Source organism: Hemicordylus capensis, chromosome 1, assembly GCF_027244095.1.
Source record: "Hemicordylus capensis ecotype Gifberg chromosome 1, rHemCap1.1.pri, whole genome shotgun sequence".
Taxonomy (NCBI): Eukaryota; Metazoa; Chordata; class Lepidosauria; order Squamata; family Cordylidae; genus Hemicordylus; species Hemicordylus capensis.
Genome location: NC_069657.1, coordinates 161,576,948 through 161,604,038, shown reverse-complemented (window position 1 = coordinate 161,604,038; position 27,091 = coordinate 161,576,948). Strand labels below are relative to the sequence as shown.

Genomic DNA, 27,091 nt, shown 5'->3' with positions numbered 1-27,091 from the left:
TAATAATATGGCTATTAATGGTGAGTTTGTCTTTGAATCAGTGTGAAATCCTTAGTATTAAGGCCGACTGGGAGTTCCTTGCTCTCTTTCTCTCATTTTAATTGTCTTTATGAAATACTAGAATATATTACAAGCTGTGACACGGTTTACTCTGCATATCCTTTAATTATTTTCAGAGTAGCTGGGAAAAGCCAAATTTTCCATTTATTTTTAATACTTACGTAATAGTGATGCTACAATGCATAGTAGAGAATTAGAACAGGTATTTCTGTTTAGTTTTCCAAGTACACCTCCACATAGTATTTGGGTATTTCATGAGCCCCAGCATACTGAAATTTGTGGTTTTCCAGCATTTTTTGGTCTGGCTACGTTGCTAAATAGTTTTTGAAATATTAAAAGATTAACAAGCTTGACTTGCATTTTTCAGCTGATATTATGGTAAAGTTATCTGAAAGATGGGTGTCAGATGTTTGGACAGGGGGCGCAATTTCAGTGCTTGCCCTAGGCGCTATTTTCCCTAGATACGCCTCTGTGCATGAGTAAGCCAACACTTCTACAAGGCTGGCTGCAAGATCAGCTGTTTTGTTGGTTAGAGTGTACTGGAGTTATTCTTATAGAGTAAAGCACATGGAAAAGGTTAAGTTGAAATGAAAAACCCTCATGGTTTTTGCAGGCAAGATTGATGCACACAAACTGAGAGGAAATCTAGTATCCTGCTAAGGATGAACAGACACCTCTTGGATAAGTAAATGTGTGAGATGTCTCTGCCCCCACATCCATCCCACCCACACTCACAACTGCTTTCCAGTTTAATTTGGAAAATTTCTAAAATTAATTTTGGAATTGATGCATGCACAGTATGATGCTGGTTTCAGTTCACATGCATTAACATCAATATGCCTTTTTGTGAAGTGTTATTCAATGCATATATGGCCTTGTGCTCACAGGTAACCAGTAACAACAACAACAAAAAATGCACAACACTCTGAACAAAGCTCAGAAATAAAAAATGGAAGACTGCTTATACATTGATGCCATGCCACAAACAAGATCACGTACTCCAAAACCACAAAATCTAGGTAGAAACTCAAGACTTGTTAAGCATCCCTATATTTGTGTGGATTTTCCATGCCATTGTCCACAAATCATTCTCAGCTCACTCACATGGATTAAGCACATTAAACTGAGGTCAGCCCTTACCTGGAAATATATCCCATCCATTCAGCGAAATCCAATATGGCCCTACTATGAAGCAACATTCCAGAGGTACCTGCGTTTTCCTGTATGTGTGTGTGTGTGTTTGTTTTTTAATTAGTTTATTCCAAAGTTTGGGCAGGCTTGCTATTTTAACTTAGAGGCCCCATTCACACATAATGGGAAACCAGAGTTGAGGGGCCTGAGGTTGAATTTCTTGTACGTCCAAATGTGTGCAACAGTGGTTCGGACACAAAATCAATCCGAGGTTGCCTTCCCCAAACTCCAATTTGAACTTTAGGTTTGTAGTGAGTTTTACCACTTCTACTGAGGTTTCCTTCAGGGGTCGTTACATCCAAATGCTGCAGCAACTTCTAACCAGAGTTGAGGGAGGAAGCTCCTCCCTCACTCTGGCTGTGATTGGCTGCCAGGGCTGCCCTTCATTCCAGAAGGAAGCCCACACAGCCAGTGCCCATGCAGCCAGTTCCCCTTCCTCTCTGCAGTTCGGGTGCTGGCAATTACATCCAAACATGGATAGGTAACTGCATGGGGAGGAGGGCGGAACCGGGGGTCCATTTGGCCCTTGGTTCTGCATTACGTGCAAATGCAGCATCTGTTGCAGATGATAAAATGTCTAAGGCTAGACCTCAATAGATCCAACGTCCATATTAAATGTTTAGAAGTGGATGCAAAACACTTCTTGACTTGTGAATTATGTCACTGAGTATTAACATATATGGAGATATTTCCGAGAAGAGTTATAACATTAAAAGAGAAGCCAATGAAGGCAGCTATAACATTTATACCATTCGACAGGTTCCCATAAGACTTCAAGGAAGGCCTGCATTCTTTGGAGAAAATTCCTCCAAGCCATCCTCTGTATGCCAAGGTGGGGGCAGGGGGGAGGACTGAATTCCCAGTTGGGTAGATGGTGGGAGCAAGAAATCAGACAGGCAGTGAAAGCTTCCCTTGTTGCCATTAAATGGCTCATCTCAAGTATCAAAACCATACTTTAAAGATGGGACACTGAGGCCAACAAACAGTGGCTATGTTAAGTCAAAGGCACTCACTGGAGACTAATCTGACCAGAGCACTGGTATTCAGATACAAGTCTAATGCTATTCACTGGGCCACATTGTGGCTCTCATCATTTTGCATCTTACCAAGTTTCTTTCCACTGAATTTATCATCATCATCATCACCACCATCATCATCATCATCATCCAGATAGACTTGTACCACATGTGGAACGGTGAGAGATTACCAAAGCTTACCAATATCAGCACTGCCTTAGTTTTTCGGTGCTTGTACTTGCAGATTTGTTAACAGCCACAAACAAAGGGGAAAGAACCGGGGAAAAAGACCCCACAGGACTTTCTCCATCCCTGTGGTTAGTGCACGTGCTGGCACTTTTTAAGCCTAAAGGGTGGCTGACCTTGCTTTGGGCCCTCAGGCCTCACACGGAGGTGCCAACTGGAAAGGTGTCCAGGTTTTGTAGTCTTCCCTGTTTGGAATATCTCCCTGGCAGGTGCTTGCCCCAGTTGTTTGCCTTGGCTTCTAGCGTGGGAGGATTCCACCAGTTGTGGCAGCCGGGGCTCGGCAGGGCTTCTGCTGGAGCTTCTTCTGCTGTCGCGCCTTTGGGGCTTGCTGCTCTCTTCCCTGGCTGCTGAGGAAGCACAGGTGGGTCAAAGCTTCTCCCTCCCTCTTCCGATCCAACTTACTTTTACCCTGCCCTCCTCTCCTTTTGGGTTCCCCTTCTTTTGTACACTTACTTTCCCATCCATACGGCCTCATCCCACAGTATAAAGTGCACTGGTGGATGGCCATGGACATGACTCAGTAGTGAACAGCTGAGTGTAAGCAGGAGGAAGCCATCTTTGATCACGGCTGCTGCTTTGCTATCTCTTGTGAAGTGTCCTTTGGTGGTGCAGATCCTTCTTGCAGCCTTTTCCATTGTCTCCACTAACCCCTGGGCTGAATATGAGTGACATGGTCACATCAGACCTACCCTTTATGTTCCCTTGCCTACTCTCGTTCCTTTAGAAAACAAGGTCCAAAGCAGCCCATGGATAATACCCCCAGAGCAAAACGCTCCCCCAAAGAAGTGTGAATTTTGAAGCTGAGCAGAATGTCATGGGATCATTTACCATAACCATAAAGCAGACACAATGCCCTCTAAGTAGAATGACCCAAAATATTGTTGAGGTTGAACTGGGGAGGAGGTACAGTAAAATATGTAAAGACAGTGACTGACATGATGGGCAGCCTTACATGCAGGTTAGGGACCTGCTAGGGCTGCCCCATGGTGTCATGTGATGGGGCTGCTGTGGAGCGATTTAAAATGGCTTCCCGGCAGTCGTGGGGCAACTGACTGGAAGCAGCTTTAAGTTGCTGGTGTAGCCCCGATGCTGTAGCCCCATCGCACTACACCACTGGGACTGTCTTTCCAGTTCCAAAGCATCCCCAGTGGGTCCCTAACATCAACACAGGGCTACCTGTCATCTCAGCCAATAGAATAATCCCTTTTAAGAAAGAGCTGGACAAACTTAGTTGATTCTGCTGCAAGGGAATAGAGTATACCAGATCCCCACGACCACCACATTTCCCCAGGATTGGCAGTCTTGTGACATCACCAGGCCCTGTCTCTGAAATTTCAGTTCGGGATGCAGCCAACCTGGAAACCCTAGTGAGAAAAATAAGGTTCCTGGGCCTAGCTTGTCTGGTAAGGCTTTTCCCTTGACCTGCACAGCCCTGTGCTGCTGCCGTGTGGTGAATCACCCACAAACCATCATACCAGGAAACAGAGATGGATGCTTTTTAGGAAAAACTCTGGTGAGCTGGGTAACTGCCATACCACACCAATCCTTAACAAATAAAAAGAGATTAATTAAGAAGACTGTAGTTAATATGCGGGATTTCTAGAGTTTAGAGCCCATTTCATCTTATACTGCTAGGGTAGATGACTCGGTGAGCCATGTGAGCTCTGCTCAAGCTTTCCTTCTTTGCTAGGATGAAAAACAGATTTCAAAATCCAAGGCACCAGCTTCAACCATAGTCAGCTTCAGATTTTTGGCCATTAACTCTGAACAGGGCCAATAAAAACCACATTACAAGTTAGTAGGTGCCAGCAATAGATGTCTAGGAAAGCGGTACCAGGCATTTTTCAATCAGTGCTGCAGTTTTCTCACAGTGTTACATATTTTTTGGAGGATGTGGCTCTGTTCTTATATTTGATTCAGCTTTTGAGTCAAACCTCTCGGCTTACCTGGCTGTCTTGGATGTTAAGTTAATCTGTTGTTGAAATTTCTGCCTGCTGCCATGCTTGTTTTTTAATCTGTTTATGGTTATATCTTTATTTTATAGTTAGCTGCCTTTAACAGTCCAGTTCTTGGACCAAAAAATAAAATAAAACATAATTTTTCTTATAACTAACAGGCTGATCAGCAGCAGTTCAAGACCCCCTGGTACTTAAAGTGGCATAAGTATAGCTTAATACGTTTTAAGAGTATCAGTCTGAAACACTCTTATGAGGATAAACTAATTGTGCTGACTTGCGAAATATATTTTCAGACCTTTATGAAATATTTGTATTCACAAAACATTATCTTCATATATAATAAATATATTTGCATTACATTATTGGTCCCTGATTTATTGTGAGAGCCCTCATCTTTTATTTTGGTTCACCCTTTGAGGTATGTATGTATGTACAGGTATTACATTGCCATACTGTTTCAAGTCAAGCTCCCAGAGCAGTTAACAATTTAATTTAATTTAATTGCTAATGAATTAATATGAAAACAGATAAATCAGGGCTGTAGAACTTTGGCCCTCCAGTTGTTGGACTACAACTCCCATCTTCCCCAGAGATCAAGAGGGATGATGGGAACTGTAGTCCAATAACAGCTGAGCCAAAGTTCTACAGCCTTGCTATGAAGCGTCCTACTGAGTCAGAGCTTTGGTCCTCCCAGTTTAGAATTATCTATTCTGACTGGCAGTGACTCTTCAAACTCTTGTCACTTGAGATTCATTTAACTGAAGGTGCTGGAGGCTGGCATTGAGGCAGTGACCTTCTGAATGTAGAGTATGTACTTGATCGCTGATATATGGCCTGTCTCCTAACACAATATAATAATGCAAAACCAGTCTGGAAATTTCTAACATAATAAATATTTCACTTCAGCAGAGCAACAAGAGGCTGCACTATTATGAACTGATAACTGCTTAAAGAACAGAAAAGAGAGAGTAGAAATAAATGGACCATTTTCACAATGGAAGAAAGGAAGGAAGAAGTGAGGTCTACCAAGGATCTGTATTGTGACTGGTGCTTTTTTATTTGTTCATATATAATCTGGAGTTAGGGGTAAGTAGCAAAATGGCCAGGTTTGCAGAAGACTCCAAAATATGTAGGGTAGTGAATCAGAATGTATTAGAGATCCCAAAGGAGTGAATTGGCAACACATAGCATAGCAGTTCAATGTATATAAGTGTAAAGTGATCCTCAGCGGGGCAAAAAATCCCAGTTTCACATGATGGGGTCTGAGTTGTTCGTGACTAACCTGGTATAAGATTTTGAGGTATTGCTTGCTCAATAAAAACATCAACTTAGCATGCAGCAGCTACAAAAAAATCAAAACTCCATGCTAGGTACATAAGAACATAACAACAGCCCTGCTGGATCAGGCCCAAGGCCCTTCTAGTTCAGCATCCTGTTTCGCACAGTGGCCCAGTGGTATTATTAGGGTACGTAGCCACATGTTTGATTTTATTTATTTATTTATTTATTTATTTATTTATTTGATTGATTGATTGATTGATTGATTGATTGATTTCTATACTGCCCTTCCAAAAATGGCTCAGGGCCAGGTATTTAGAATACTGTATACAGTTTTGGTTACCACATCTCAAAAAAACCCACAAAACGATAAAGCTGGAAAAGGTGCAGAAGAGAGTGACTAAAATGATCATGTAACTGGAGAACCTTCATTACAAGGAAAGGCTATAATGTTTGGGGCTTTTTAGTTTAGAAAAATGGAACCTAAGGGGAACATAAGAACAGCCCTGCTGGATCAGGCCCAAGGCCCATCTAGTCCAGCATCCTGTTTCACACAGTGGCCCACCAGATGCCTCTGGAAGCCTACAGGCAGGAGTTGAGGGCATGCCCTCTCTCCTGCTGTTACTCCCCTGCAACTGGTACTCAGAGGCATCCTGCCTTTGAAGCTGGAGGTGGCCTATAGCCATCCGACTAGTAGCCGTTGATAGACCTCTCCTCCATGAAGTTATCTAAACCCATGAAGTTATCCAAACGGGATATGATGGAGGCCTATAAAATTATGCATAGAGGTTGTCCTCATGCACAGCCTAACTCAGGCTAGGGAAGCTCAACCTGGGTTAGGCTGTGCATGAGAACCGCCAAGATTAGGGCCGCGTCTCCTAGCCTGGCTTAGTAGCCTGGCTTAACAGCACCAACGCACTGTTAACCCAGGCTCCGAGATAGTGTGTCTCCTCAGGCTGTATTCAGCCTGAGGACACACAGAGATGGCCATCTAGAGTGCTCATCTCCTGGAGGAATCCCCCATTGCACCACACTCGGCATGCAGTGCATTGTGGGATACCTGGACTCTGGGACGGTTCATCCCAGTCTGCGGAGCTCCACGCTGCCTGGAGCAGCAGTGGATCATCTGGGAGCATGATCCACGCTCCCAAGAACATTTAATGGATTGTCTGAGGGGAAGATAAGATTTGGGAAGATAAGATTCCCCCGCCCACCTGGTCATGTGAATGCCCCCCTTGGTGCAGCTAGGGAGAAAAATGTTTCTCGATCTAATTTCTGCATACACAATTATATTTGACTCAGGATAAAAACACGTTTTCCCTATCCCACAACACTAGAACCAGGGGTCATCTAATGAAACTGATTGGTAGGAGATCCTTTTTCACAAAAGCACGTAATTAATCTATGGGATTAATTTCCACAAGATGTGATAATGCCTACTAGTTTTGATGGCTTTAAAGGGGATTAGACAAATACATGGACAACAAGTCTATTAATGGCTTCTAGTTATGATGGTCATAAGTTCCCTGCATATCTCTAAATATCAGTGGCAGGGAGCAGTAGCAGAAGGGGCTCACCTCCACAGTGGGCTTCTCAAAGGTACCAGGTGGGCCACTGTGAGAAACATGGTGCTAGACTTCATGTGCCACTGGACTGATCCAACCAGCCCCTTCTTATGCTCTTATTTTGTAGAGTAAACTAGTTGGCAGATCCTCTCTGGACAGGTAATTACACAACTGGAGTGCCACTATTAAGAAGGCTGCTGAACCTATAGCTTCCTTCCATATCTCTGATGAAGGGGGGCACTGATTGCAACCCCCACGCCCCAAAAGATTGCAATATACAAGAACCAATATATTGGAGGTAGTGTTCCTTCAGATATCCAGTGTTTAGAATTTGCACACATGAAGAGCATATGAACACGATATTGCCTTCTACCGAGTCACACCATTGGTCCATTTAGGCCCATATTTACTCTGTCTGGCCGGAGCTCTCTAATGCACCAGGCAAAACTCCTTTCTAGCTCTGCTATCTGAATAACTTAAGTGGAAAGGCTAAGGATTGCGCTTGGGACCTTGGATGCAAAGGATGTGTGTCCTGTCACTAAGCCATGGTGCCTACCTGCCTCTGGTCTCTACCTGCCTCTGTTCTGGTGACCTGAAGTATTTGTTACTGTATATATCAGATGTTTTAATTCTGCCCCCCACCCAATGATGTTTGTTGTGTTATAATTATATTGTATTAAGGAAGAGGTCCTAGCTCAATATAAGGCTTTAAAGATCAAAACAAGCACATTGAATTGCTCTTGGAAAGCATCTGGTAACCAGTGCAGTTCCTTTAGAACAGGTGTTGTTTCACCTCCTGGCAACTCCGGTCAGGAGTCAAGCAACTGCATTCTGAACCATCTGTAGCTTTTAGGCAGTCTTCGGATGTAGACCAGCAAAGAGTGCATTTCAGTAATGTGAGGGTTATGAGGCATTTCTCAACAGTGGCAAGGTCCCTGTCAGCAGGAAGAGGGAGCAGCTGGTATACCAAGGAAAGCTGGGGAAATACACTCTTTGCTATCTCTGTCACCTGAGTACAGAGTAGCAAAACCAGATCCAAAAGAACCTCCAAGATGTGAATCTAGTCTTTCAGAAGGAGTATAGCCTCTTCTGCAGTCGGACATGCTCAGAACACCAACATCTCTCTATCATCAATAGTTCTGTCTTATCTGGATTCAGCATCAATTGATTGGTTCTCATCCAATCTATTACTAACCCCAGACATTTGATAAAGCATTCCACCACCTCACTAAAATGAAAAGTGAGGTGTAATTCTGTCTCATCTGTATGTATTCACAACCCTCTAATGAGATGTTCCAGTGGCTTTATGTAGTTGCTGAAAAGGATGGGAGAAAATAGAATCTTGTAGTATCCTACAGGAAATCATGCGAGGGAGGGGATATGGCAGCATCTCCGGCATCACCTTCTGGAACCTGCTTGACAAGTGGGCATAGAAGCACCTCAGAACTTTGCCTCTCATTCCCACCCTTACTAATCAGACCAGAAGCAGCATCCCATTCACACATAACATGAAACTGGAGTTTAAGGAGCCAGAGGTTGCCAATTCTGCATATCCAAATGCAGGAAACTCTGGTTCCATGCAGAGAGTGACCCAAGGTTTTGCTCTCCAAAGTCCAATTTTAACCCTCGAGTTATAGTGAGTTTCGCTGCTCCAGTCCAAGGTTAACCACAGCCTGCAGTACATCTGAATGCAGAACTGCAGGCTGCATTCCCCGTAACTGGAGTTGAAGGAGGAAGCTCCTCACTCTCTCCTGCTGTGATTAACTGTGTGGACTGTCCTTCATGCAAGAAGGAAACCCACAGAGCCAGTTCCCTCTCTGCTCTGCAGTCTCCCTGAATGCAGAGAGCCTGCCCGCAGTTATGTCCACATTCAGACAGGAGAGTGGGGGTGGGAGGGAGGAACTGTGGGTCCATTGGGCCTGCGGTTCCACATTAAATGTGAATGCAGGCCATGATAAATAGTACTGAAGGCCAGTGTTCCCTCTAACAAGGATTCCCAGATGTTATTGACTACAACTCCCAGAATCCCCAGCTGCAATGGCTTTTGCTTGGGGATTCTGGAAGTTGTAGTCAACAACCTCTGGGAATCCCTGTTAGAGGGAACACTGCTGAGAGGTCCAGGAGAATTAACATGGACACACTCCCTCTGTGACCCTGTGAAAGTCATCTGACCAAGGAAGTTTCTGTCTACAAGCCATGTCTGAAGCCAAATTACAATGGATCTAGATAAATAACTCATCCAAGAGAACCTGAAGCTCTCCGACCATCATTCTATTGCTCCCCACCACACACACACGGTTTGTGAATGGCCTATTGTTAGCTGGATTTAAGAATTAAAGAAAGGTGCAATCTGATGGCTGCAGCCTATAACTCTCAGCAGGGTGGAATAAGTGGAGAAGAGCAGAGATCAAGAGCATAGGGATCTTGCATCTTTTCTGCTATATTTCTTTCTCCAACAAACAGATTTTTAAGCTTTATGGTAGGAACATATCAGTCACAACCTTTGAAGCTCACTATGGTCTTTGAAGTAGTAAAACTCACCTTCAGCAACTTTGGAAAAGGCCTTGAGACTCACAGAAGACTAGTTTTTCAAAGGGCTCCACAATGAAAAGCTGTCTTTTTAATACTTAGGCAGATGCCTAAATGGAGAACCAAGCTCTTTTGAGGATCTAATCTACACAGGGAATGCAAAGACTCAAAAATAGAAACCTGAATTGGTTTGATATGCTGAGGCTTCTGATGGCATAAAGCCTAAGGCATGGCAAATCCCTCCCCCTCTCCCTTAATGTGTCTGCAATGGAAAGAAAACACTTGAGACTCATTAGAGTCTTAGTCTGGTGGGCATGGATGGAAGCTCTCATTTTTCCCAGTGTTGTGGAAAAAAACTGAAATGCATACATTGGTTGCTACATCTGTTATTAACTCAGCTAAGTCAATACCAGTAACCTTGTTAACTAGAAACATCTTTGGGCTCATATACCCACATATCCCTGGTGTAACTGAATCCCTCTGGTGTCCTTTGGTTGTGAAAATACTGATGTCATCTATTACCACTGGTATACCAATAGGTAAACCAGATGGCTAGTAAAACTTGAAACGCTTCCCCAGGACCCGTTTTGGTGCAGATGATAGGGCTGCAAAGGTTGCTCTCGCTCTTGTCTCGTCTCATATCTGTAGTGTTTCAAAGCAAATTCATGATGTAGACTTCTTGCATTTGCAAAGTGGCTCCTGGAAAGGTTTCTATATACTGGATTCCTATATAGTTGATGGTTAATTAGCTGCAAGCAAGTTGCATGGGTGACCAGTGATGAGTAGCAGTGAGTGTTGTTTTCTGTGGTAATTCTCAGTATTGTATACGGCCCCTAATCGAGTTAGAATTGTTAGAATGCAGTACCTGCAAACAGTAGGCACCACAATATCTTCTACTCATGCGGTGAGGAGCTTCCTCTCACCTTCACTGGTTCCGCAGGACAGTTAGTCCTAATCAGGTGGCGGCGGCTGTGCACAGCACTGCTTGGTTGACAGATATAATCCCTCCTGTCTCCTCCCAAAGCTGTTTCAAAACATCTCACAAATGGATTGTTCTTTTTAAAGGGGGCTACATGAAAGTTCCTTTCATTCATTTAGTGACTTGTTTTTCTCTCTGAACCATAGGTATCGTGTCCATTGGAGAAGGGAGGGACAAATGTCCCTGGGCCCGGAGGGTCAGGGGGCCCACAAGCAGAGGCCTCCTGCTTCCTGGGAGTCTCCCAGTGATCTTGGGGGCCACCCCGCCACCACCACTTACAACCACTGCCTGCCCGCAGCCCTGCCGATATTTTCATCTTCACTGCTGGGGTGTGGAGGTGAGCTGAGCAGAGCAGAGCAGACCACCCCCTGTGGCAGGAGCAGCGGGGCGCTGCTGCTGGTGGGCCTCTCATGCACACCTGCACAGTTTGAGTATAGATGTTGCATGCCCATGACATCATGGGCATGTGATGTCCAGACTCAAACTGTGCATGCCGGAGAGGCCCACAAGCCGCACCGCCCACCGCCATGTGGAGGTGGTCTGCTCTGCTTGGCTCACTCCCCACCCCCGCAGAAAGAATATGAGAAATATCAGTGGGGTGGCCTCCCAGATAACTTGGAGGCCCCCAAGGAGGCAGGAGCAGTGGCGCAGCAAATTATATTTTAAAAAACTAAGGGGGCCTCTTGGTGGCAGGGGGGCCTCTGGGCAAGTGGTGCCGCTGATGATGGGGAGATGTGGGGCAACATGGAGCTTGGGGGGGTTAGGTAGACTGCCCTGCTCCCTTGTTTCAGAGGTCAGATGCAGGGGGTGTGGCTTGGGGCATGCGTCCCCTGGCCCCCAGGAAGTTCACTATGCCCCTGCTCTGAACTACTACAATCAATTTGTAAGATGTTATAAACATCTTTGCAGGAGGGCAGGGGGGACTACATCTGCTAGCCAGCCAGTTCTGTGCACAGCTCAAGTCGGCGTTGACTCCTACCAAATATAACCACAAGGCTCTGTGGTCACCAGAATACAGAAGGGGTTTACCACTGCCTCCTCCCACGCAGTATGAGATAATGCCTTTCAGCATCTTCCTATATTGCTGCTGCCCGATATAGGTGTTTCTCATAGTCCCTCCTTCCAAAGCTATAAGCAGCTACAAGGAGATGGAATTTCCATTTGGAAAATGGCATGGTGGGAAAGGGTTAACCCCTCACCCCTCCCCCAGCCGCTTCCTGGCTCTGATTCAGTCCAGGGAGGGGCACAGCTGCTGTTAAACAAAGCAAAATATATTAGAGACCCAATCAGTGATCTCCCACATTATGTGTCCTTTGCTCCCCCCAATCTTAGGCATAGTTACTCAAGACGTAATTCACATTTATTTCAACAGGATTTACTCACAATTCCTGCATAGGACTGAGCTGTAAGAGCTGTAAAATAGAATCCTTAAAAAAAAAAACTTATCTACAGAAGCTTTGCGGCAATGGTGAATAATGCCTCATAACATGGAATTAAGAGGGATCCCATTGGTTAAACGTTGAATTTTTTTTCTTTTTTTCTTTTTCTTTTTTTGTGCAGAAGGCATGCTTTGAACAAGTCTCTCTCTAGATAACACCTCCACATGGTCTGGATATTTGCCTCTTGCCATATGTGTGGCACTCTTTCCAAAAGAAGGGTAGCAGACCACACACCTCTCCAGCAAAGAAGCTCAACACTGCCTAAGGCCAAGTCGTTTGCAACAGTCTTGACCTTGTCAGTGTTTACAGGGGTACAAATCATTGCCTCCATGCACAAATTCCAAGAAGGAGAGAGTGCTATGGATTTTAATATCACAATTACTATTTCTGTACTGTTTTCTAGAGCTCCCCTTTCTTTTCTTTTCCCTTCATATCAAATTAGAATCCGTAGCACCACTTGCCTGAATTTACTCATGGACTTTGCATGATCTGGGCTCACTAAAAATGCTGGTACCTGCTATTAATTTAAGCTAATAGGAAGCAATCCACATCTCTCTGATCTGACTTGGCAGCCCCACCAGGAAACACTGTGCTACACAATTTCCATTTTAAGTAGGCTTTCCCTCAAAAGTCAGCAGTCAGAGTTCAGTGGAGAGCGGGCAAAAGCTAAAAAGAACGCAGAGGGGAAAGGATTTCTTGGGACTATTTGTAAACGGAGAGGTTACTAACGTTCACCAAGCATGCTCCAGGCAGCACCCCGCTCTCTGACCTGGTGACCCTAGCTATGTTTGTGCTTATAATAAAACCATTCAAGCAAAGAGGAGGAGGGAAAAAACACTATATTTAGGAGTGCTGCCCACATGTGAATTTTTTCTTTTGCCTCATTTATTAGTGGGCATATGGAAACAAAGACAATTTAACTTCAAAGTCTCACAGAGTTGTTTCGCTTTTAAGCAGAGTTCATGCATCTATTAAAAATACCACAGTGATGGTATTCACTGTTTTGTGTGTGTTTGGGGTTTGTTTGTTTTTGTGTGTTGTTGGGTTTTTTTGAAAGACAGAATGAGTGTGCTTTTCTGGTCAAAACTATGCATGTCATCCCAATTCTGCACTCCCTCCCTGCTTCCCATCCTTTGCATTGAATGATAATCCGAAACTGCCTATTTTGTTCATATATCTATTCCCAATTTTATTCCTCAGTTTAGTAGCAATTATGAATCCCTGCACGAAACTGGAACCTGGACTAGAGGAAATATTCTGTTTTGTAAGTCTTTTAGCACAATGATGCTGCTTTCTGCTGAGTCAGAACATTGGTTAATTGAGTTTAGCATAATCTACACTGACTGGCAGTGGCGTTCCAGGATTTCAGACAGGGGTCTTCCCCAACTCTGTTTAGAGAGTCCAAGTATCAGGGATCTTCTTCATGCAAAGCATGTGCTCTCTACCACCAAGTTAGTTTGGGTGACTTACATGGTCTACTCTTGCTTTATTGACATGTTACATCTCTACTGACATGTTATCCTCATAACAACCTTGTGAAGTAGGCTAGGCTGAGAGATAGTACTGGCTGACCCAAAGTTACCCAATGAGCTTCATGACTGTGTGGGGATCGGAATTATGGGAGAAAATATGTGGGGGAGCTTTAATAAATATAAAAGTAACAATCCCCACCCTTTATGTCCTCCCCATTTGGCTAAAATAGGAGACGGCAGAAGGTGGAGCAGAGGGATTTCAACTCTCTGTAGACTTCTAAAAACAGTAGCTAAGGGGGTTATCACAAAAGTACGGGGTTGAGCATTAAGGCCTCAAGAGATAATTTGTGGAGGCTATGGGGTGGAGACTGCCTTGGTGGGCCTGACGGATGAACTCCTATTAGAAACTGACAGAAGGAGTGTGACTCTGTTGGTCCTTTTGGATCTCTCAGCAGCTTTCAATGCCATGGTATCCGTCTGGAGCATCTGAGGGGATTGGGAATGGGAGGCACTGCTTTGCCGTGATTCTGCTCCTACCTCCCAGGCAGATTCCAGATGGTGGAGCTTGGAGACTGTTGCTCTTCAAAGCAAGAGCTCAGGTATGGAATCCCATACTGTCTCCAATGCTTGTTAATGTCTACATGAAACCGCTGGAGAGATCATCAGGAAATTTGGTGCAGGGTGCTATCACCCAAACCTATTTCTCCATGTCAACATCACGGGGCAAAGGCATGACCTCCCTAAATGCCTATCTGAAGGGAGTGCTGGGCTAGATGAGGGATAACAAACTGAGGCTGAATCCAGGTAAGACAGGAGTACTTATTGTGTGGGGTTGGAACTGAGGAGACAGCTTCGGTCTGCCTATCATGGATGGGGTTACACTTCCCCAGAAGGAACAGGTATGTAGTCCAGGAGTACTTCTGGATCCAGCCTCTCTCTGGTGTCTCAGGTTGAGGCAGTGGCCAGAGGTACTTTCTATCAGCTTTGTCTGAGATGCCAGCTGCAGCAATTTCCTGAGATAAACTACCTTAGAACAGTAGTGCATATGCTGGTAACCTCCAGACTTGATTACTATAACACTCTCTATGTGAGGCTGCCTCTGTACATAGACTAGAAACTGCAATTGGTGCAAAATGTGACATTCCTATTGGTCTCTGGGTTAGCTCAAAGAAACCACATTACACCTATACTAAAATAACTAACTTCACTGGCTACCAATATGTTTCTGGGCAAAACACAAAATGCTAGTTATAACCTATAAAGTCCTAAACCGTTTAGGTCCAAGGTATTTAAGAGAACACCTTCATCGTTATGAGCCCAGTTTGACCCAATGGCTCCCATCGCTCATTGAGATCATCTGGAGAGATTAATCTGTAGTTGCCACCAGCTCATCTGGTAGCTACTCAGGGACCAACATTCTCCATCGCTTCCCCGAGGCTTTGGAATGTGCTCCCTGTTGAAATAAGAGCCTCCCCATCTCTGATAACTTTCAAGAAGGCAATTAAGACACATTGTTTCACCCAGGCTTTAAATTAGACTTTTGATTAGATTCACAGATTTTAATATTGTTTTAAATTTTAAATTATTTTAATGTTTTAACTTTGTTTTAATTTGTGTTGTTTTATTGTAAACCACCCAGGGACGTATGTTTTGGGCGGTATATAAATATATTACATACATACATACATACATACATACACACACTTACAAATGTGAAAATAAAATATCATAATCAAAGACAGCTAAAAAACAATAAGAGCCAATAAAACAACAGGAGTCAATATCAGAGCAGCAATTAAAACTTACAGGTAAAGGCCTTGCAGAATAGGGTGGTCTTGACAGCTTTCTTAAATATTGACAGTAAGGTGGCCTGCTGAATCTTCTCAGGGATGTCATACCACAGCTATGGCGCCACCATAGAAAAGGTCCTGCCTCTAGTTACCACCAACCATATCTATGACAGAGGACAGCCAGAAAGCAGGACTCGTGAGATTGATCCTAATGCCCGAAAGCAGGTGGAGAGCTGGTCTTGTGTAAGCAAACATGAATTGTCCCCTTTGCTAAGCAGAGTTTATCTTGGCTTGCATTTGGATGGGTGACTACATGTGAGAACTGCCTGTTGTCAGATATTCCCCTTAGGGGATGGGGCCATAGCTCAGTGGAAGAGCATCTGCTTGCAAGCAGAAGGACCCAGGTTCAACACCTGGCACCTCCAGGTAGAGCTGGGAAAGACTGCTGGCAGAAACCTTGGAGAGGTTGCCTGCACTGCCAATCAGTGTAGGCAATGCTGGGCAAGATGTTTTGACTGACTTCGCCTTATACTAGGTCATTATAAGGCAGCTTCCTATCTTCTTATGCCCAGACAGCTCATATAGCCCAAGGATAGCCAACCTGAGGCTCTCAAGCTGTTGTTAGACGACAACTCCCATCATTCCCAGCTGCAATTTATTGAAGAGCGTTGTAGCCCAGCAACAGCTGGAGAGCCTCAGATTAGCCACCTTTGATACAGGCATAGGTGTGACTTTAGGCACCCCAGTCTCAGACCGGTGGTACAAATATTGTACCCTTCCCTGCAGTTATTTTCAGATGGATGTTCAACAAGCATCAGCTGCTTATTTTCTCTTTTTGTCATCAGCTTCACACTAGACAAGAACTGGCAGAATACCACAACAGCAATGCCTGTAGTCAGGGCAGTTCCAAAATTTACTGGAGGATAGCAACTCATCACACAGTATTTAGTTAATTTAAGGTAGGGCATGTTTGTGGGCAAATAACCTTCTGCTCTGAATTTTGCAGCATTCTGGCACAAGCCAGATAGAGTTACATTTGACCTTAAAACCTCTTAAATGTACTCCCCATCAGCTCCTATGGGTCAATTACATGCCTGGCTTTTTCTGGAATTTACTTTTTGGCATGGTTAAAGAATGGTGTGGAGGTGCTTGGAAGGGTAATCAAGTAGAAATGGGCTAATCCTTTTATATTATGCACTTTTCAGTGCATTAAAATAAAGGGCACAATCCAGCCAAAGCTAACTACTCTTAAGAGAAACTTAAGCCCCATCTATGGATGTGTATTCAGAAATAGGTCACACTGGCTCAGATCCAGACTACGAAAGCGGGTGGAGAACAGAGAGCCAGGCACACCTTCGCCACTAAGGCTGTGCCCCAGTGAGAAGGATGAATTTTGGAGTACCTGCCTTCCCCTTAGATCACCCTGTAACTGGTAGAAATATGTTCCTGAGGGTCTCAGTCCTCAGGGAAATACTTCTGTGTATCTCAGAGTGTTTCTAGAAAAAGGAGGAACATACGAAGTTGTCTTATCCTGAGTCAGACCCTTGGTCCATCTAGCTCATTATTGTCTACACAGACTGGCAGCAGCTTCTCCAAGACTGCAGGCAGGAGTCTCTTTTAGCCTACTGGAGATACCAGGGAACTTGGAAGCTTCTGCATGATGGAAGCTTCTGCATGATGCAAGCATGAAGATGCTCTTCCCAGAGCGGCTCCATCCCCTAAGGGGAATCGCTGACAGTGCTCACATGTAGTTTCCGATTCAAAGGCAAACCAGGGCAAACCCTACTTAGCAAAGGGGATAATTCATGCGTGTCGCCACAAGACTGTCTCTCCTCCTCCAATGAGGGGGTTGAATGTTTTGACTTTCTGATACATAGTGAGGGTTGTTGCCAACACTCTAGGGGCGGCCTGCAGCCTCCAGGAATTGGCATCAATCCCCTGGCAAATACTGAAAGCAATCCTGGAGATTTTAACAGGATGATATTTTGAAAAATAGGGGTGTGGGGGGGGATCTTCAAAAACAGTTTCCACCAGCGTTGGCAAACCTACGTGTAGCTAAGCCTCTTCGACACTATGCTACACCAGTTCTTCAGTGCACCTTATCACATCCCAAGAGAGAGGCCACTGCACTCCACAAGATGCTTCCAGCAATCTTTCCCTTTCCCCTGTCTTTAACTTGGTCCCTGTTTTGGTCCCAGCCTGACAACCTGCTACTTCTTCACACGCATACCTTACATCTCACCCTCCCCATAGCGGGAGGAGAGGAGAGGTCACCTCCTCCAGTTCTGATGACCAAGAGAGCTCTAGATTAGGGTGACCAACCTGAAGCTCTCCCACTGTTGGGACTGTACCTCCTGTCATACCCAGCCACAATTTACTGTGGCAGGGGATGATGGGAGTTGTAGTCCAGCAACAGCTGGAGAGCCTCGAGTTGACCACCTCTGCTCTAGATATTTCTCAGCATTGAACACTCCTCAAGAATACATCCTGGCCCATTAACGCATGACCTGCCTAACAAAAGAATGGCTGACCAGCAGTCCTAACAAGAGGATTGCGTGTAGAACCTTATCTCTATTGAAGTCAATGGGGCATACAGACAGAGGCGTAACTAGGGAAAACGGCGCCCGGGGCAAGCACTGAAATGGCGCCCCCCCACCGTGCCCCCCCTTAGGTTTTTCCTCACAAGCGCCCGCCGCCGCCGCCAAGCCAGGCCACTGACTGGCCACCAGGCACCAGCAAAGCAATGGGGGGGTGCAGGCGGTGCGGAAGGGACTGCTTATGGGGAAGGGGGCACCGACGCGCTCCCTTGACTGCTGCAGCACTGCTGCACTGAGCAGGAAACATTTGTATTAACAATTTTTTTAAAAAAAAATTTAAAAAATTTGGTCATGGCGGCGCCCCCCACGTGACCAGAAAAGATGGCGCCCGGGGCACGTGCCCCCCCTGCCCCCCCTATAGTTACGCCTCTGCATACAGATGCTGAGGTTTGGCTGGATCTTGCCCAGTGTTTGGGAATGTCTAATTGATCATGACATCTCACTATATCTAACGAAGTTAGTCTGCTGAGATTTAGCAAGGATAAAGTTACAACAAATTTTCTTCCCATTGCCTAATATATCAATCCATTTATAGACTCAAATTAAAGACGCTATTCTTGGAAAAGCTGATGTGCATTTTGCATTAGCCACAAGTTCCCTCTGAACGACATTTGTAAGAGTCATTAACTATATCATATCCCTAAACTGGGGCTCAAGAATCATCAAACCAAACAGAGAGAAAAAAGTAGCCATTCTTGCTAATAGTAAAAGCAGCTCTCTAGGTTTCTGTTATTGTCATTCTCAGAGTGACTGGCCAGGTGTAATGAACGTAAGTAATAAATGCAGGAACTCACCACACTGTGGCTGGGTCTGCACATGCAGTAGAACAAGGTGGAAGAGTGCCAAAGAAGTAGAGTGGGTTGTACCACTTTGGTGTAAAGTAAAGGTAAAGTTGTACCGCTAAGTCGGTGTCAACTCCTGGCAACCACAGACAGAGGTGCACTGAGGTAATTTTGGAGCCTGGACCTAAAGGCCTTTGGAGCCCCACCGCCCCCAGCAAATTAAGCATCATCATGCTTGGCTGGATGGCCACACCACCCAGGAGAGACTAAAGAGGATTTGGGGGCCCCTAGGGGCTGTGGAGGCCCTGGACTTTGGCCCCGAAGTCCAGAGGTAAAACCACCTCTGACCACAGAGCCCTGTGGTTGTCTTTGTTAGAATACAGGAGGGGTTTCCCATTGCCATCTCCCGTGCAGTATGAGATGATGCCTTTCAGCATCTTCCTGTATCGCTGCTGCCCGATAGAGGTGTTTTCCATAGTCTGGGAAACATGCCAGCGGGAATTCAAACCAGCAACCTCTGGCTTGGTAGTCAAGCCATTTCCCCACTGCGCCATTAGGAGGCTTACAGGTAGCGAATTCCACTTTGGAATCTTTGCCCAATGCTTAAAAAAAAAAAAAAAAAACTCCCTGCAAATGGGTCTAGCCAGCCCTTTGCCAGCTGTACTGCTTTTCTGTTTGCATGGAAGTATTAACATTGGTGACTGTTGGGATGCCATGTTACCTGGTTGCCTGTGTGGCCCCGTGGAGTCTGGTGAAGGGCACGGCATCCTGTGGAGCTTCCGTTCCCTTCAGGGGGTGGCAGGGGTGAGAAGGGTCCAGGCTGGTTGGGTCCCAGTGGGGTTGAGAAAACAAGGCAGGGAGCGTTGCAGGGAACAAATCCAGAGAGATAGCTAGGTTGGGCAGGGCAAGGCAGGAAACAGGAAGCGAGGTGAAAAGAGGGGCGGGGCTAGAAGTAGGCTTTAAGCCAAGGCTGTTCAACTTTGGCCCTGCTGAGGATGTTGGCCTACAACTCCCACAATCCCTGGCTATTCGCCATTCTGGCTAGGGATTATGGGAGTTGTAGTCCAAAAACAGCTGAGGGGCAAAAGTTGAGCAGGCCTCTTTTAAGCCCTATCAGCTCTGCACTGGAGCTTTTAAAGACAAGGCAGCCAACGAGGAAGGGCTGCTTCTGAGCATGGGAGCCAGGAGTTCACCAGGAGAAGGTACCGGCTGAATGCAGCAAGCCAGGAGAAGCACTCAGGTGACAAACGAACCTCCTCCCCTGGCTGTTCCTGAGGCTGACCTTTTCTGTGCCTACCCAGTCATTCTGGGGTGCAAGAAGGGCCAGGAGCCCACCTCTTAGCCCTGGGAGTCTGACATTCTGACCTGGGAGCAGAAGACACCTGCTAACTGGGCAAAGAGGCACCTTTTAACATGGTGATCCTCTTTATTTCACAGGGGGAGAGTAACTGGCCCTATCTAGCCCCAGCACAGTACCTCCAGTGATTGGTGCTGGTGTCTATCTTGTATTTCTTTTTAGATTGTGAGCCCTTTGGGGACAGGAATCCATCTTACAGTATTTATTTGTTATTTATCTGTGTAAACTGCCCTGAGCCATTTTTGGAAGGGCAGTATAGAAATATAGAAACTGCATGAATGAATGAATAGAATATATGATTCCTCCACCTGCAGACTGAAATGCTGCAGTCCATTCTCACACCTCAGTGTGTTTCCACTCATTCTGCTGTACATGCATAGACCAGGCTATGCACAGTCCTGAGAGTGACAGAATGTGGCTATACTGATTTCACAGCAGATTTGCTTATTAAGCCTTGACTTGAACGGCTGTGCAACTGCATGTGACTTCAAACAGGCTTGCACAAATTGTAACCCATGAAGCCGAACTCAGCCGGACTGCCGGGTGCTTGCAATCCTAGGTAGGCAGCAAAACCCAAATGCTTATTGTGCTTCATTGTCGTGTGGGCTACTCTTGGCTTGGTGGGTCACAAATGATCCAGGTCTGGCTTTGAATAAGCATCGAATTAGTCCAAATAACAGCCAATCCATGTATCAATTCAAATGACATGAACACAATCCTAGACTGAAGGTGGGAGCTGCCTACTGCTGTTGCTCCTATCCCTAAATGTCTACTCCTGCCTCTGCTGTTCACTGGTGTGACTTTTACATTGCCAAAAAACCAATCACATACTTAATTCTTCTTTTGAAATCAATGGGCCTTCTAAGTGCTTAATTTGAGTTGGATCTTGCCGCAGACCCCAGAAACCTGCACTGAAACCCTGAGAATTCAGTCCAAATACACACACACACACGCTAGCCTAAACATGACCCAATTCTTGATTGCTGCTTTTGACAAGAGTCCTGTTCTCCAGTAATCCCCCTTCCACTGTGATCAGTTCATCAAGGCATCAAGTTCCTGCCCCTGGGGAGTATATTGTTATTAACCCGTTATTAACAATGCCTAATACGTGAGTACTGGTGCCAGGCCAGCAAACCTATCAGCCAGCATTAGGGTGGGCCCAGCAGGTGAAATCCAGTTCTTCACTCCCCCACATTGGGATTACTTGAGATTGAAAAGGGCTAAGGTAACCTCCAAAAATGGTCCAAACGGCTTTTTCAGAATCAGTGGAGCTGAAATCCCAGGTTCCGATTCTTTTCCATATAAGCTCAATGCTGATGAAGCCCAGCAGTCTACTTGAGGGAGATCATGACTGACCAAGAGTGATTCACTAAGGGTATTCACATGTGCAGCCTAACCCAAGGTAGGGCAGCCCAGCCTGGGTTAGGCTGTGCGTGTGAAGCACCGGGAGCAAGCTCACTCCCGGCGCTGCACTTGTGCCAAACCACACTTACAAACCTGGTGTTTAGCTGAGGTTAAGCGGACCTGTAGTTTGCTTAACCTTGGCTGACAATCATCTAGGCAATCACCACCGGGTTAGCCCTTCCCCCGGCCTGCTGCCATTTCTGGCAGTGCGCCATGGGGGGTAGGGAGGAGTGGCTGCACCGAGTGTGGTGGCTGCTGTAACCATGCCCTGGGGCACCCTGGGATGCAGTGGGGAGAAAGTCCTCCCTTCACCACACCACCGCCACTCCCTCTCACCCAAACAAGTTCACCATCCCTTAAGCACAAAAGCAATGTGTGAGTCAACATCAGTTTCCCTCTCTCCCTCCTCCCCCTCATACACTCCTACATCCTGCCCCTGCCCCAAGAAAAGGATAAATTCATCCATCCATGTGATGCGTTTGGCTAGGCTTCTAAAGCTTCTGCGTTGTCTCAGGTTTTATGAACTCTTTGCTTGTAATCACTTCTTGTAATATACAAAGTCACCCTCAATACAGTGTACACACACACACACACACACACACACACACACACACACCCCTCACACTGGTTTCCTCGGTTTTCTGAGCAGTGGTCATGTCTCCTGTCACTGAAAAATGGAAAATAAAGATGTGACCGCAGTGGGGAATTGTTGCAAGCTTTCATTACAATCGCAAAGGCAGAAGGAGACAGACGGAGGCAGAAGCAGCAGGGCGGCAGCAGAGGTCCACGGGCAATTGCAGTGGCAGTCAATAGTATGGTTGTATTGTAAAGACAAAGGCCAGAAGGCAAAGGGGGGAGGGAGTTCTGCTGAATGACACACACTGCTAAAGAAACACCAACCTAGCTTGGAATGAACCACTGCTGGGATATGGAACAGTTATCAGGACAACTTGACCAAAGCACACTATTCCCAAAACATACGCAACAGCCCCACAAGAACACTGGGAGGGCAGGGAGTAATGATACGGTCAAATCCCTTCCTAATGATTTGATCCAGCTGTTAGTATGGGCAACTAGTCATGTGTAAGAAAGAACTGCTAGTCTTTGGCTGTGGAGTCACATTGCCTACACTCATCAGAAGACACAGCTAGCCAATTCAATATGGCTTGGATGAATATCATGATACTGACGAGGATGCGCAACTGCATTCACAATGCATGTGGCATGTTTATATGCGTGGCTCTCTCTGGCTAGATGGGAGTTCTGTGTCACTGTGCTCGGAGACTTAAATCACGCTTTAAATTATATTGGCTCACGGAAATTTGATGGAACAAATTTTGTTAAGAGCAAATTTATTTGTCGGCACTTGGACTATTCCTGCTTTTTCTTGCGGCAGACTACTACTATGAATATATATATACCACTTTTTAACAGTTCACAAAGTGGTCTACACAAAATAATAAATAAGCTGGTTCCCTGTCCCAAAAGGGCTCATCATCAAAAAGGAAATACAAGGTAGACACCAGCAATAACCACTGGAGGGATGCTGTGCTGAGGATGGATAGGAACAATTGCTCTCCCCCTGCTAAACAGAAGAGAATCACCACTTTAACTTGGATAAAGAAAAGGTAAAGTCGTGCCCTCGTGTTGGTGTTGACTCCTGATGACCACAGAGCCATGTAGTTTTCTATAATACTAGCCGACCCCGCACAGAGCATCTGTGCACTCTTTGGGGCTGGTGGTTACCTCCCCCCCGCATTCTGCCCCAGTCTCTGCTTCTGGACCCAGCCACTTCTGCCCCCCACTTTCTTTCCCCCCTCCTGGGCCTTGCCTCCACCTCCGGGCTGCCACCACAGCAACCAATCCTCCTGGGTGCACCTCAGCCAATCAGGCGCCTCAGCCACCCAGCCAATCAGCTTGGCTCAGGGACGCACATTCCAGGGCACACCCAGCAGAATTAATATAATAGATTAGTATGTTAAAGCCTGTTTTAAATACAGGCTCTAGTTATGGCGCTCCTGGCCCCCCGCCGCTATTCCCCTCTTCGCCGCCCGTCCAGCCGCCCTCCCAGCTGGTTTTTGATCCCTCCCTCCCCCCCCTACTATTTTTCTCTCCCAGCTGCTTTTTTCCACCCATCCCCCATGTTTAAGGGCCAAATCGGCCCATTCACTCACCCCTGGCCGCAGCGAGCCAAAAAAGGGGCCTGACGGGGCTAGAGCACCGCTGCCTCACCTGTACTTCCGCGGCGGCAGCCGCCGCCATCGGGGCCAGTTGGCCCGCCGCTGCCTCACCCGCACTTCCTGTAGGGTGGCGGCCGCTGCCATCAGGGCCAGTTGCCCCGCCGCGGCCACCGCCACTTCTGGCCGAGGCTCCGCCGCCGCCTCGCCAGCACTCTATTCCCGTTGGCGGCGGCCGTGTCTCTGAGGCCCCCGCTTCTGGGCCCCAACATGGCCGCCCGTGTCTGGGTGGCCGTATCTTTTTGGCCCGATCTGGGCATGCGCTCCGCGCATGCCCAGAACGGGCCAAAAAGACACGGGCGCACGGGAACACGCCGTAGCCTTTTATTATATAGGATAGGCTAAACGGCTATTTACAGTATATGGGAGATCCTCTCCAGGCTCAGACTGGCAGAACAGATAATTTTAGGTGCTACAAATCTCCTATGCAACCTTCTTGCAGACAACACAGAATATAAGAGGACTATATATGAGGAAGGCAACAGGGAATCTAGCAACTAGTAATTTTTGAAAGACTACAGGGAATGAAGAATCAACTGCCAATGTGCTAATGCACCGTGTATTTTTATCTGAGACATCTGCAGGACCAAATAAGACTGGGTTGAAAGCATAGTTCCCCGGCGTACAATACAGAGTGGGCTGTTCCAGCTGTGTTTTGTTTAAGGAAACGTGTGTTTCCAAAGGCTAGTCTCTAAGGTGACACACAATGCTTAAAGATATTCTTTCTTGATAAATAAAGAGGATAGTATACTTAAAAAAAAATCTTTCTCTTCCTCCTATGACTTCTTTAAACCTTTAGAGAATTCCGACTCTATCATCACTTTAGATGTCACCCAAATATTGTACAGGACAGATATATCAGTACAAAAGACATCTTTTAGCCAAATGGTCTCTGGGGGTGAGGAATAAAGCGCTCATGAAATCCCCTTGGTTATCACTGTTTTTACCCTCTTTCACTGCCTGTTTGTTTCTCGGGAGGTGGCAGTGATCATATTCCCTGCTCCATGCAATACCTCCCCCCCACCCCCCACCCGCCATTTAAACCCACAAGATGTAGCTAGAGGAAAGCAGAAATCATTGGCCTTGCTCTGATTTGGCTTCATGACAACAATGTTCAGCCAATGGGATTTGGCTACATGACCTCCTCTGAAATCAATGAGATCAGTTTCCTACCCTCACTCTAGCATCTTGTGGGCAAATGAAAAAGGTGATAAAAATGACACCCAGTTACAGCAGGGAGTGTGGTCACTGCCACTGGCAAGTGGAGTGAGCACTATTCCCCTGTACACAGGCCCTCCCCCAAATTAGTAGCCAACGTGATGCACAGTCTTCCGTTGGCATTTCCAAAGTGCCAGAGCTGCTGCGCTCATAAAAGGCAGCCCCGGCAGCAGCCTGTGCAAGGACCAATGGAAGTAGTACTGTGCAACTGTGGCAGCACTGATTTTAAGGACCTGTGCAAGAGCGCTTTTGCGCAAGACTGCTGGGCTGCCTTTTATGTGCACAGCAGCCCCAGCAAAGTGCCAACAGAAGACTGCACATCACGTGGGGCACAGAAATGAGGGTTTCACAGCCTGCGAACAGAGTGGTGAAGTTAGGGAGGCATTTCGGCTCTGTCCTAATAAATATACAAAGGTAAAATGAAAACAGCTACATCCTATCCCAGATCTTTTTGTGCACATATGTGTGTGTACATGTACGTGCGCATGTGTGCACAAGAAATTTTTAGAATGTTACCAAATCATTTATACATATAATAGGTGTGCAGATGTTACTCTATATCCAGCATCCAGATGTTTTTCCAGCATCCAGATGTTTCAAAGTATCCCTGCAGCAAGAACCACATTTTCCCAGCACCCAAACAGAAACATTTCTTCACTTGGGAGATGAAGTTTCCTCCCAGCTGGTGCACCAACTGTGATGCTGAGTGGTGCATGGAAACTACCCATCTGCATGTTGTCGAGAGCTCCAGCTGAACACTGTGAACTCTGAAGAAGCATAATTTCAAAAAAGAAAAGAAACAGAAATTATAGTAACTGAGTACTCTCTCTCACATTATCTTCAAAGCTCAGGAGCAAGTATGAAGTTATTTAAAAACCACACCCCCAAAAGTGGCAGGCACCAAAATGCTCCACTAGTTCATTTGCCTTTCTTCTCCGGTTCATTGAATTTTATTTCTATATTGATTTATTACATTTCTAGATCATCTCTCTGCTTTAAACGGTACTCAAGATGCTGTACAACTCCAAGGAAGGCAGCTAAAAACAGTGACTGACATGTTGTACACTGTAATAGATCCAGTATGCTCTGTGTCGGGGCTGCAGTGGAGGTGGAAGGTATAGAATCTAGGAGGAAAAAGGTTGTGGTATGCAAGGACAAGACAGTGGATTTGAATTTGGGATACTGACAGTTTAATGAGACAGATCTTATTTACAGAGAGGCTTCAGCTCTCTTGCTGCTGGCTGTTTGTTAGCCCCGCCTCTACTCCACAACTGGAATAAAAGTAGGTAAAGCCCCATTCAAAAGCTGGCCTGGATCAAGGAATGGGTTAACCAAACACACCACAGAAGGCAGCCCCAATGCTGGAGAGAACCAGTGGTCCCACAATCTGCATTACTGGTGATTCTCCCACTGTCACAAATGGGAGAAAGAGTGGCAATGCTGATTGTGCTGCCACCGATTCTCTCCAGGGTCAGGGCTGCCTTCCGGCTCTGCTGCAGCCCTGAGAAGGAGTGTCCCTGCTCCGATACTGCCTGCGTCATCTCAGCCAATGAAATACAGTTCATGGATATACAAAATGGATATACAAAATACACAACCAGCAAAAGCAATAAAGAATAAGGGCAACAGTCAAAATACCAGCCATACCAATAGGCAAACGTCTGTCTGAACAAAAAGGTGGATGTATACTAAGCTTTTTTCCCCTTCTGCACAGGCAACTGCCAGCACCCCACACCCCGCCCCGCTTTCTTTGCACTTTTTGCAACCAAAAGAGAAGAGGGAAGGGGAAATGATAAAAACTTCTTTTTGTTGCTTGTTTTGTATTGCTTTATAATGATTGCATACCTACATATACAGAGTTCAAGTTTAAGAGTTCAATATGACTCAATAAATGCCTTTGACTAGTCAAGTAATTAGTCCTGTAATATACTATTGGTGTAAGTTAGAAGTTTGAAAGGAATCAGTGTTCATTT

At 45.8% G+C, this 27,091-nt stretch overlaps 1 protein-coding gene across 9 annotated transcripts in view; it reads right to left on the bottom strand.

Moving 5' to 3' along the window:
* KALRN (kalirin RhoGEF kinase) overlaps positions 1-27,091 on the bottom strand; it is a 920,107-nt gene that overhangs the window by 795,559 nt on the left and 97,457 nt on the right. For 6 of the 9 annotated variants that reach the window (XM_053244784.1, XM_053244830.1, XM_053244801.1 and 3 more), the window contains exons 1-2: positions 19,624-19,797; positions 2,630-2,860 (exon numbers count right to left, since the gene is read on the bottom strand). The exons of 1 other annotated variant lie outside the window; for it this stretch is intronic. In XM_053244784.1, the coding sequence (XP_053100759.1) occupies positions 2,630-2,860; positions 19,624-19,669 (277 nt within the window). In that variant the 5' untranslated portion in view covers positions 19,670-19,797. Of the gene's footprint in view, positions 1-2,629; positions 2,861-19,623; positions 19,798-27,091 lie in introns of those variants that run through there. 2 more of the 9 variants (XM_053244791.1, XM_053244819.1) reach the window with 2 other exon arrangements.